Consider the following 13,495-nt stretch of genomic DNA (forward strand, 5'->3'; position numbering starts at 1 on the left):
CCCAAGCCCCAAAGGCCTGTCCAACTAACCATCTGCCATAGCCTCTAACACGTCTCCAAGACCCAACCTACTACCTCAGTCCCAACGGTCTGTCCAACTAACCCTCTGACATAGCCTCTAACACGTCTCCAAGACCCAACCCACTACCTCAGTCCCAACGGTCTGTCCAACTAACCCTCTGACATAGCCTCTAACACGTCTCCAAGACCCAACCCACTACCTCAGTCCCAACAGTCTGTCCAACTAACCCTCTGACATAGCCTCTAACACGTCTCCAAGATCCAACCCACTACCTCAGTCCCAACGGTCTGTCCAACTAACCCTCTGACATAGCCTCTAACACGTCTCCAAGATCCAACCCACTACCTCAGTCCTAAAGGTCTGTCCAACTAACCCTCTGACATAGCCTCTAACACGTCTCCAAGATCCAACCCACTACCTCAGTCCCAACAATCTATCCAACTAACCCTCCGACACCGTCTTTAAGCCCAGCCTCCAAGCCCCATCCCACTACCTCAGTCCCAACAATCAATCCAACTAACCCTCCGACACAGCCTCTAAGCCCCATCCCACTACCTCAGTCCCAACAATCAATCCAACTAACCCTCCGACACAGCCTCTAAGCCCAGCCTTCAAGCCCCAACCCTCTCTACCTCAGTCCCAGCCGAATGGCTCCAGCCTCACCAACCAGGTGTAACCCACTAACCCAACCTCACTAGCCTCAACAGTATATATGTGTGTTTGCTCATGTGAATGTGTGAGAGCAACAGCCCATGTGTCCTCTCCCCATCCCTCATTGCCCCAGGCAGCCATCCAGCCAAGCTGTGTTTGATGTTTGTTGTGGAACCCGGATCCTGGCGAATCCTCTGCGCTGGGCAACCAGCCCCAGATTAGTGCATCAGCATGGAGAACAGACAAGTCAAGATTAGAGGCCCACAGTCAAGATTAGAGGCCCATATCTAACTTGTAACCGAAATGGATAGAAGCAGCAGTGGTGGATGGGAACTGAAGGGGGGTGGGGGAACTGAAGGGGGGTGGGGGGTACTGAAGGGGGTGGGGGGTTGCTGAAGGGGGCGGGGGGAACTGAAGGGGGTAACTGAAGGTGGGTGTGGGGAACTGAAGGGTGGTGGGGGGGACCTGAAAGGGTGGAGGGTAACTGAAGGGGGGTGGGGGAACTGAAGGGGGTATGGGGGAACTGGGGGGGGGGGACTGGAGGGGGGGTGGGTTGGGGGGTGGGGGAGGAGGGGGAACTGGGGGGACTGAAGGGGAGGGGTGTACTGAAGGGGGGTGGGGGGGAACTGGAGGGGTGGCTGAAAGTTTGCATGAATCCAAGGTCAACAGCTATCAGAAACCCTGCAAAGACTCTCCTTGGGATGTGTGTGCGTCATACCTCCTCCACACTGTACGTTGCAGTCTTGCCAGGAGCTGTGTGTCCAAAGGTAGAGGTGCTCTGGTGCTCTCTGCTCCTCACTGACATCATCACGTTCAGTTACGTTCAGAGACACTGTGTACTCATAGTGTATCCCATAGGTCTGGTCATGGAACAACAGCACCTAGGGGAGAGGGAGTTATGTTTAGAAACACTGGCTTGTTATGTTCAGACACAATGTCCTGATAGTGTATAGAGATGGGTTGAGAGACTGGGTCATGTTCAGAGACACAGAGTGAGTGAGTGAGGAGAGAGACATAATATATAGAGCCCCCCCCCTTCTAAATCCATAGCACCAAACCTTAGCACAACCACATTATCAGTACAATGCACAATCCAGATCCACATTACAGATGTACATTTAACCTGCCCTCTCTAGCAGAACATACAGCCTCCCCCAAGCATCCTGAAATACTTTGTAAAGGAAAGAGAGAGAGGTCCACCTCTACAAGGCAGCAATCCCAACTTTTGCCAGGACCCTGAAGGATGTCACCCTCAACCGCAGCCCCAGAACCTCAAACAGGAGCACAGAGCAACGGACACCCCGCCCAGACCAGTGAGACACCCTCCCAGACCTGCAAGACCCCCTCCCAAAGGACCTGCACTGAGAGAACCCACGCCAAGAGGACCTACACCTAGACCACAGCATCACCAGCCACAATCCAACCAGCTGAGACCCCGCCAAACAAAGCCTGGCCACACCCACAGTATATAGGCCCCCCCCAGATCAGACCTATGCAGCCCCCCCCCCCCCCCCCCCCCCCCCACAGCAAAGACCTCAACATGACAGCCACACATATGCCCAGGCCTTGAGCAGAGCAACAGGCCCAAACCCCATGAATACACCCGCCCAAGCCCCATCTTACGAACTAAGAGGTATGTATCAGATGCTCAACATGCTCTGCTCACACCTACTGTAATGGTCCGGGCCTAAACCCCTTGAAAACAACACTAGACACAATGGAACACAAAGCTTTTACTATCTCATCCTGGAATATACAAGGTCTAAGGTTATCTGCTCTTGGCCTAATGCGCAGGAACTTAGACTTCATCAAAGACATTGGAAATACAGTCATTGTCATCCTACAAGAAACATGGTATAGAGGAGACATACCCACTGGTTGCCCTCCAGTTTACAGAGAGCTGGTAGTCCCATCCACCAAACTACCAGGTGTGAAACAGGGAAGAGACTCAGGAGGTATGCTAATTCGATATAGAGCAGACCTAACCAACTATTAAATTAGTCAAAACAGGAACATTTTACATCTGGCTATAAATTAATAAGGAAATTATCTCAACACGGAAAAATGTCCTCATGTGTGCTATCTATATCCCCCCCAATAGAATCCCCATACTTTAACAATGACAGCTTCTCCATCCTAGAGGGGGAGATCAACTACTTCCAGGCCCAGGGACATGTACTAGTCTGTGGCAACCTAAATGCCAGAACTGGACAAGAACCTGACACCCTCAGCACATAGGGGGACAAACACCCACCTGGAGCTGATAGTATTTCCTCCCAAATATGCCCCCCTAGACACAACTATGACAAAACAACCAACAAAACCGGTCACAACTCCTGCAGCTCTGTAACACACTGGGTCTGTAATATAGTCATTGGCAACAAGGAGACTCCTATGGTAGGTTCACCTACAGCTCATCCCTTGGCAGTAGTACTGTAGATTACTTTATCACTGACCTCAACCCAGAGTCTCTCAAAGCGTTCAGTCAGCCCACTAACATCCCTATCACATCACAGCAAAATAACAGTCTACTTGAACAGAGCAATAATCAATCACGAGGCATCAAAGCCAAAGGAAGATTGAAGGAAAGTAGTGTTGAAACCTACCAAAAAACAATTAGGCAACAACAAATTCAATCCCTTTTAGACAACTTCCTGGATAAAACATTTCACTGTAATAATGAAGATGTAAACATGGCAGTAGAAAGCCTAAACAGTATATTTGACATTTCAGCTTCCCTATCAAATCTCAAAATTTCAAGCAGACAACCTAAGAAAATGAACAACAATAACAAATGGTTTGGTGAAGAATGCAAAACCCTAAGATAGAAATTGAGAAACCTATCTAACCAAAATAGAAACCAAGAAAACCTGAGTCTATGCCTTCACTATGGTGAATCACTAAAACAATACAGAAATACACTACAGAAGAAGGAAAAGCACATCAGAAATCAGCTCAATGTAATTGAAGAATCCATAGACCAACCACTTCTGGGGAAATTGGAACACACTAACTAAACAAACAACAACACAAAGAGTTATCTATCCAAAATGGAGATGTATGGATAAACCACTTCTCTAATCCTGTTGGCTCTATAACAAAGAGCAAACACATATACATGATCAAATACAAATCTTAGAATCAACTATTAAAGACTACCAGAACCCATTGGATTCTCCAATTACATTGAATGAACTACAGGACAATATGCAGACAATATACAGACCACACATTTCAATTGGCTATACTTAAATTCTTTAACATCATCCTCAGCTCTGGCATCTTCCCTAATATTTGGAATAACTACCGTGGGATATGCATCAACAGCAACCTTGGGGAAATCCTCTGCATTATAATTAACAGCAGACTTGTACATTTCATCAGTGAAAACAACGTACTGAGCAAATATCAAATTGGCTTTATACCAAATTACCCTACGACAGACCACGTATTCACCCTGCACACCCCCAATTGACAAACAAACAAAAAACAAAACAAAGGCAAAGTCTTGTCATGCTTTGTTGATTTCAAAAAAGCTTTTGACTCAATTTGGCATGAGGGTCTGCTATAAATTGATGGAAAGCGGTGTTGGGGGAAAACATCAGACATTATAAAATCCATGCACAAAAACAAAAGTGTGCAGTTAAAATTGGCAAAAAAATGTAACATTTCTTCCCACAGGGCCATGGGGCGAGACAGGGAAGTAGCTTGAGCCCCACCCTCTTCAACATATATATTAATGAATTGGCGAGGACACTAGAACAGTCTGCACAACCCGGCCTCACCCTACTAGAATCTGAAGTCAAATGTTTACTGTTTGCTGATGGTTTGGTGCTTCTGTCCCCAACCAAAAAGGGCCTACAGCAGCACCTAGATCTTATGCACAGTTTCTGTCAGAACTGGGCACTGACAGTAAATCTCAGTACGACAAAATTAACGGCGTTCCAAAAAAGGTCCATTTGTTAGGACCACAAATACAAATTCCATCTAGACACCTTTGCCCTACAGCACCCAAAAAACTATACATACCTCGGCCTAAACATCAGCACCACAGGTAACTTCCACAAAGCTGTGAACAATCTGAGACAAGGCAAGAAGGGCATTCTATACCATCAAAAGGAACATAACATTTCACAGGCGATCTGGCAAAAAATATTTGAATCAGTTATAGAACCCATTTCCCTGTCAGTCTATCTAGAAGATAGCGAAGGAGTCAGACGCAGGACACAGGTAAGAGTAACAAACACTGTATTTACTCAATCCAAGAACGGAACAAAAATCCAGTTACAAAACAAGGACAAAACAGGACTCGAACTCCAACACACGAAAGACAATCATGCACAAAACAGAAAGGGAAACTAGAGGGTTAAATAAGGAACATAATTATGAGATGGGAACCAGGTGTGTAAACAGACAAAACAAAAGGAAAAATGAAACATGGATCGGTAGCAGCTAGAAAGCCGGTGACGTCGACCGCCGAATGCTGCCCGAACAAGGAGAGGGAACAACTTCGGGGGAAGTCCTGACATTCCCTTTATGGTTGTGAGGTCTGGGGTCCGCTCATCAACCAAGAATTCACAAAATGGGACAAACACCAAATTGAGCCTCTGCATGCAGAATTCTGCAAAAACATCCTCTGTGTTCGTAAAACACCAAATAATGCATACAGAGAAAAATGTGGCTAATTATCAAAATCAAGAAAAGAGACAATAAATTCTACAACCACTTACAAGGAAGTGATTCCCAAACCTTCCAAAACAAAGCTACAGAGAGATTAGCCTAGAGATGAGTCCCCAAAGCAAGCTGGTCTTAGGGCTCTATTCATAAACAGACCCCACAGAGCCCCAGGACAGCAACAGAAACACAATTAGATCCAACCAAATCATTAGAAAATCAAGAGATAATTACTTGACACATTGGAAATAATTAACAAAAAACTGGAATGATATTTTGGCCCTCAACAGAGAATACACAGTGGCAGATTACATGACCACCGTGGCTGACCAAAAATGAAGGAAAGCTTTGACTATGTACAGACTCAGTGAGCATGGCCTAGCAGAGGATGTCATAGGCAGACCTGGCTCTCAAGAGAAGACAGGCTATGTGCACACTGCCCACAAAAATGAGGTGGAAACTGAGCTGCACTTCCTAACCTCCTGCCAAATGTATGACCACATTTCCCTCAGATGACAGAGACCCACAAAGAATTCCAAAACAAATCAATTTTGATAAACTCCCATATCTACCGGGTGAAATCCCACAGTGTGCCATCACAGCAGCAAGATTTGTTGCCACAAGAAAAGGGCAACCAGTGAAGAACAAACACCATTGTAAATACAATCCATTTATGTTTATTTATCTTCCCTTTTGTACTTTATCTATTTGTACATCATTATAACAGTGTACATAGCCATACTATGATGTTTGAAATGTGTCTATTCCTTTAAAACTTGTGAGTAGAAAGTTTATTGTTCATTTTTGATTGACTATTTCACTATTGTTTATTATCTATTTCACTTGCTTTGGCCAGTTCCCATGCCAGTTCATTCATTCTCTATAATCCCTGCCAGTGATGTAAAGATGTATGATCCAGTGGAGGTGGCTGAGGGGAGGTCGGCTCATAATAATGGCTGGGATAATGGAATGTCATCAAAACATGTGTTTGGTGTATTTGATACCATTCCGCTCCAGCAAATACCACGAGCCGACAGATTTACCTCTCGTTCCAGTGCTTTTCTGAAAACAAAGGAATTCTCCGGTTGGAACATTATTGATGTTTTATGTTAAAAACATCCTAACGATTGATTCCATACATAGTTTGACATGTTTCTAAAGGACTGTAATGGAACTTTTAAAGTTTTTGTCTGGACGAAGTGCCTGTGCCTCATGAAGATGGATTACTTGGCTGAACACACTAACAACAAGTGGCTATTTGGACATAAATGATGGACTTTTTGGAGCTTTATGGAACAAATCAGTCATTTATTATCGAACTGGGATTCCTGGGAGTGCCTTCTGATGAAGATCATCAAAGGTAAGTGAATATTTATGGTGTTATTTCTAACTTTGTTGACTCCAAAATGGCGGATATTCCTCTGGCTTTGGGTTCTGAGCGTCGTTCTCAGATTATGCTTTTTCCGTAAAGTTTTTTTAAAATCTGACACAGCGGTTGCATTAAGGAGAAGACTATCTTTAATTCTGTGAATAACATCTTTTATCAATGTTTATTATGAGTATTTCTGCAAAATCAACATGTTTTTAAATTTATTTTTAAATTATTATTATTATTTTAAATTTTACCCCCTTTTCCTTTTCTCCCCAATTTCAATTGTCTCATCGCTAAAACTCCCGTACGGGCTCGGGAGAAACACAACCCAACCAAGCCGAACTGCTTCTTTAACACAGCGCACATCCAACCTGGAAGCCAGCCGCACCAATGTGTCGGAGGAAACACCATGCACCTGGTGACCTGGTTAGCGTGCACTGTGCTGGTGTGCGAGGAGACAAGGATATCCCTACCGGCCAAGCCCTCCCTAACCCGGACGACACTAGGCCAATTGTGCGTCGCCCCACGGACCTCCCGGTCGCGGCCGGCTGCGACAGAGCCTGGGCGCGAACCCAGAGTCTGCAATGCAGTGCCCTAGACCACTGCGCCACCCGGGAGGCCCCGTCATGTGTCACCGGACATTACTGCACATAATGCGCCAATGTAAACTGAGATTTTTGCATATAAATATTTATTTATTTATTTATTTTTTATTTAACCTTTATTTAACCAGGTAGGCAAGTTGAGAACAAGTTCTCATTTACAATTGCGACCTGGCCAAGATAAAGCAGAGCAGTTCGACACATACAATGACACAGATGGAGTAAAACAAACATACAGTCAATAATACAGTATAAACAAGTCTAAATACGATGTGAGCAAATTAGGTGAGATAAGGGAGGTAAAGGCAAAAAAGGCCATGGTGGCAAAGTAAATACAATATAGCAAGTAAGACACTGGAATGGTAGATTTGCAATGGAAGAATGTGCAAAGTGCAAAGTAGAAATAAAAATAATGGGGGGCAAAGGAGCAAAATAAATAAATTAATTAAATACAGTAGGGAAAGAGGTAGTTGTTTGGGCTAAATTATAGGTGGGCTATGTACAGGTGCAGTAATCTGTGAGCTGCTCTGACAGTTGGTGCTTAAAGCTAGTGAGGGAGATAAGTGTTTCCAGTTTCAGAGATTTTTGTAGTTCGTTCCAGTCATTGGCAGCAGAGAACTGGAAGGAGAGGCGGCCAAAGAAATAATTGGTTTTGGGGGTGACTAGAGAGATATACCTGCTGGAGCGTGTGCTACCGGTGGGAGATGCTATGATGACCAGCGAGCTGAGATAAGGGGGGACTTTACCTAGCAGGGTCTTGTAGATGACATGGAGCCAGTGGGTTTGGCGACGAGTATGAAGCGAGGGCCAGCCAACGAGAGCGTACAGGTCGCAATGGTGGGTAGTATATGGGGCTTTGGTGGCACTGTGATAGACTGCATCCAATTTGTTGAGTAGGGTATTGGAGGCTATTTTGTAAATGACATCGCCAAAGTCGAGGATTGGTAGGATGGTCAGTTTTACAAGGGTATGTTTGGCAGCATGAGTGAAGGATGCTTTGTTGCAAAATAGGAAGCCAATTCTAGATTTAACTTTGGATTGGAGATGTTTGATATGGGTCTGGAAGGAGAGTTTACAGTCTAACCAGACACCTAAGTATTTGTAGTTGTCCACATATTTTAAGTCAGAGCCGTCCAGAGTAGTGATGTTGGACAGGCGGGTAGGTGCAGGTAGCGATCGGTTGAAGAGCATGCATTTAGTTTTACTTGTATTTAAGAGCAATTGGAGGCCACGGAAGGAGAGTTGTATGGCATTGAAGCTTGCCTGGAGGGTTGTTAACACAGTGTCCAAAGAAGGGCAAGAAGTATACAGAATGGTGTCGTCTGCGTAGAGGTGGATCAGAGACTCACCAGCAGCAAGAGCGACCTCATTGATGTATACAGAGAAGAGAGTCGGTCCAAGAATTGAACCCTGTGGCAAATTTCAGCTTGAAAAAGCTAGCCTTGGCTTTTCTAACTGCCTGTGTATAATGGTTTCTAGCTTCCCTGAACAGCTGCATATCACGGGGGCTGTTCGATGCTAATGCAGAACGCCATAGGATGTTTTTGTGTTGGTTAAGGGCAGTCAGGTCTGGGGAGAACCAAGGGCTATATCTGTTCCTAAATTTCTTGAATGGGGCATGTTTATTTAAGATGGTTAGGAAGGCATTTAAAAAAAATATCCAGGCATCCTCTACTGACGGGATGAGATCAATATCCTTCCAGGATACCCCGGCCAGGTCGATTAGAAAGGCCTGCTCGCTGAAGTGTTTCAGGGAGCGTTTTACAGTGATGAGTGGAGGTCGTTTGACCGCTGACCCATTACGGATGCAGGCAATGAGGCAGTGATCGCTGAGATCTTGGTTGAAAACAGCAGAGGTGTATTTAGAGGGCAAGTTGGTTAGGATGATATCTATGAGGGTGCCCGTGTTTAAGGCTTTGGGGAGGTACCTGGTAGGTTCATTGATAATTTGTGTGAGGTTGAGGGCATCAAGTTTAGATTGTAGGATGGCTGGGGTGTTAAGCATGTTCCAGTTTAGGTCGCCTAGCAGCACAAGCTCTGAAGATAGATGGGGGGCAATCAGTTCACATATGGTGTCCAGAGCACAGCTGGGGGCAGAGGGTGGTCTATAGCAGGCGGCAACGGTGAGAGACTTGTTTTTAGAGAGGTGGATTTTTAAAAGTAGAAGTTCAAATTGTTTGGGTACAGACCTGGATAGTAGGACAGAACTCTGCAGGCTATCTTTGCAGTAGATTGCAACACCGCCCCCTTTGGCAGTTCTATCTTGTCTGAAAATGTTGTAGTTTGGAATTAAAATGTCTGAATTTTTGGTGGTCTTCCTAAGCCAGGATTCAGACACAGCTAGAACATCCGGGTTGGCAGAGTGTGCTAAAGCAGTGAATAGAACAAACTTAGGGAGGAGGCTTCTAATGTTAACATGCATGAAACCAAGGCTATTACGGTTACCGAAGTCGTCAAAAGAGAGCGCCTGGGGAATAGGAGTGGAGCTAGGCACTGCAGGGCCTGGATTCACTTCTACATCGCCAGAGGAACAGAGTAGAAGTAGAATAAGGGTGCGGCTAAAAGCAATAAGAATTGGTCGTCTAGAACGTCTGGAACAGAGAGTAAAAGGAGGTTTCTGGGGGCGATAAAATAGCATCAAGGTATAATGTACAGACAAAGGTAAGGTAGGATGTGAATACAGTGGAGGTAAACCTAGGTATTGAGTGATGAAGAGAGAGATATTGTCTCTAGAAACATCATTGAAACCAGGAGATGTCATTGCATGTGTGGGTGGTGGAACTAATAGGTTGGATAAGGTATAATGAGCAGGACTAGAGGCTCTACAGTGAAATAAGCCAATAAACACTAACCAGAACAGCAATGGACAAGGCATATTAACATTAAGGAGAGGCATGCTTAGTCGAGTGATCAAAAGGGTCCAGTGAGTGGAGAGGTTGGTTGGGGGTCACGGCGATTTAGACAGCTAAATCGGTAGCAAGCTAGCATAGGATGGAGGTCAGTTATTAGCCACCTCTTGCGTTCCGTCAGTAGATTAGTGGGTTTCCGTGTGGTAGAGGGGATTAATCCAAATCACACAACAACAACAAAAATAAAAACAATAGATATAGTTATAGAGGCCCAAGAAGAAAAATAAATAAATACAAATAAAATAAAATTGTCCGATTGTCTATTCAGATAGCAGCCGATAAGACAGCCAACGGCTAGCAGGCCGCAGATGGGCGCCCAGGCAACGTCGCGCCGGAGGAGCCAGCCGGACAACTCCCTCGGGTAGACAACGTCGGCAGTCCAGCTGTGAAGGCCCGGTGGGGCTCCGCGTAGGCAGCAAAACGGGTCCGGATAGGTGACTGCAGCCCAGGAGTGATTGATGGAACTCTTCAGCTGGCTAGCTCCGGAACAATTGATGTTAGCTCCGGAATCGACGAAAGCCGATAGTCACACGGATAGCAGCTAGCTAGCTGTGAGATCCAGGTATGAATGTCCAGAGCCAGCGGCCGAAATCCAAGGACATGGAGAGAAAAATTGGTCCGGTATGTTCCGTTCCGAGCCGCGCTGCGCTGCACCGCGCCGTACAAAACTGCCGATAGATTCTCGAGCCAAAGGACAGCCGATGACCACAAACCGTGGTTAGCTGAGTACTAACGATTAGCCAGTAAAGAAGCTAACTAGCTTCTGAACCAGCTTCTGATTAGCTTCTGGAACAGCTCCTGGCTAGCTCCCGGCTAGCTCCCGGCTAGCATCTGGCTAGTTTTCTGGCTAGCCTCTTGGAGGATTACAGATCTGAGGTAAATAATACTTTTTTATATAAATCTAAATTGGTGAAGCGGATTGCAGGAGAGTGTTCTGAAGATGAGTTTATGGAAAATTAAAAATGTATGTGAAAAAAAAAGTTATATATATATATATATACGGGACACGACAGGACGAGGACAAAAAGACGTCTGAACTGCTATGCCATCTTAGATCGATGCCATCTTAGATAAATATGCACATTATCGAACAAAACATACATGTATTGTGTAACATGATGTCCTATGAGTGTCATCTGATGAAGATCATCAAAGGTTAGTGATTCTTTTTATCTATATTTCTGCTTTTTGTGACTCTATCTTTGGCTATGTTTGGCTGAATAAATGGCTTTGTGTTTTTTGGACTTGGCTATGACCTAACATAATCATATGTTGTGATTTCGCTGTAAAGCATTTTTTAAATCGGACAGGATGGGTTGATTAACGAGATGTTTATCTTTCAATTGCTGTATTGGACTTGTTAATGTGTGAAAGTTACCTATTTCAAAAAAATATATTTTTGAATTTCGCGCACTTCCTTTTCAGCGGAATGTTGTCGAGGGGCTCCGCTAGCCCTAGAAATGTTAAGGTTTAAAAGGGCATCTGAAGTTTGAACATTTCCACTTTGATATTTCAGACTTGATTTTCCCTTAGCAAAAATGTATCAATCCCTACAAATGTTTTTATATAATCCACATAATAACTGACATTTCCTGTTGCTGCAGGATTATTTCCCTACTGTAGCACACTGGCTCTAATTAAGATACTACATCTGTATCACATGATGCCTCCAGAGGGCCATTTGGGGAGGCAGGTAGCCTAGTAGTTAAAGCGTTCCCTGGTAGGCTGTCATTGTAAATAAGAATGTGTTCTTAACTGACTTGCCTAGTTAAATAAAGATTACATTTAAACTAACAACAACTTTCTCCCTTTGAAGCCCAATTTCCATGCTCTTTATCTGTCCCTCTCTGATCTCTGTCATCATGTGGAGTAGACTGAGGAGGTTAAATGCATCAGCTCAACATGCATTCGCATGATAGGGATACACACACACACACACACACACACACACACACACACACACACACACACACACACACACACACACACACACACACACAATCTCTCTCTACATGATAGGTTTACCATGAGGTACAGCGGGGTCTTGGTGGGTCCCTTGGCGGACATTTTCTCCCAGAGTCCTCTCCGGACGTAGCGCACTGTAGTGCCGGCCAGCTGGAACTCTCCAGGAAGCTCGATCTTCCAGTCGCTGTTGATGGACCTCTTGGTAGAGTCTTTCATTGCTGGAACAAGCAGGATGTAGAATTAATTTAAGAGGAAGTTCAGGACAACTTGATGTTAGATGGTTCCCTATCACTTGCCCCTATCACTTCCATTGAAAGTAAGCATACCACAGTCTCCACCAACATGCCTAGACCTGTAAACGCAGGGTTCAATTCCCACTCTGACTGTTCCCTTAAATCACTACCTTTATACAAACCCATAATTCAAACCATGTCTCTAACCTAAAATATGTATATTTTTAATTTTAAGAGGAGCAAACAAACAATTAAAATGTAGCAGGCAGGCAAAGTGAACATACACTTCTCTTCACTTCTCTGAAAATGACTTTTGATGCCCAAATTGGCTGCTTTCGAAATAGCCGACCCCGGTCAGTGAGGTTTTACTTCTCGCAGTGCCTGAACCACAGGAAAGCAGCACAGCATCAGAGACCCAGTCGGTTCCAACTAAGAGAGTGTCCCTTGATGTGGAGACTGTGGAGGTTGTGAAGTCCAGCAAACAGACTACCTCACCGCATGTCCACAGTTATCCCCTGTGGACATGCGGTGCTTGACTTAAGGTTGTTGGGTAATGCATTAGAAAGAGAGCGAGGGTGGAGAGAGAGCGAGAAAATAAAGAGAGAGAGAATAAAGAGCGAAACAGAGAGACTGTTGGGGTGTACTGTAAGACATTCCATAAGAATTGAATGTTTGAGCCAGGTTTTTCCAAATGCATGTTGTTTTAATTATTCTTTTGGAAGGACTTGACGACCAGAGAGAGCTCCAGAGAAATAAAAACACCTTGCACAGTGAATGGACTCTTTCTAAACACGTTTGTTTTACTGCATGTCTATGAACTTACAGATTTAGATGGAATTGAAAATAATTTAAACACTTTACTATAAAACTGCCCAGAAACATAATATTAACTATATACAAAAAAACTACTTCAGATCTTTAAAATGCATTAGAATATTATCATCACTGTTCCATGGTCATCATCAGAATATTAGCATCACTGTTCCATGGTCATCATCAGAATATTAGCATCAGTGTTCCATGGTCATCATTAGAATATTAGCATCAGTGTTCCATGGTCATCATCAG

General features: G+C 44.4%; 1 protein-coding gene across 4 annotated transcripts in view; it reads right to left on the reverse strand.

Annotated features, from left to right (window-relative positions):
* LOC110506177 (A disintegrin and metalloproteinase with thrombospondin motifs 17-like) overlaps positions 1–13,495 on the reverse strand; it is a 211,808-nt gene that overhangs the window by 26,999 nt on the left and 171,314 nt on the right. For all 4 annotated transcript variants that reach the window (XM_036981246.1, XM_036981244.1, XM_036981248.1 and 1 more), the window contains 2 exons: positions 12,255–12,412; positions 1,391–1,553 (listed from right to left, as the gene is read on the reverse strand). In XM_036981246.1, coding sequence (XP_036837141.1) covers positions 1,391–1,553; positions 12,255–12,412 — 321 coding nt within the window. The remainder of the gene's footprint in view (positions 1–1,390; positions 1,554–12,254; positions 12,413–13,495) is intronic.

Source organism: Oncorhynchus mykiss, chromosome 6 (genome assembly GCF_013265735.2).
Source record: "Oncorhynchus mykiss isolate Arlee chromosome 6, USDA_OmykA_1.1, whole genome shotgun sequence".
Taxonomy (NCBI): Eukaryota; Metazoa; Chordata; class Actinopteri; order Salmoniformes; family Salmonidae; genus Oncorhynchus; species Oncorhynchus mykiss.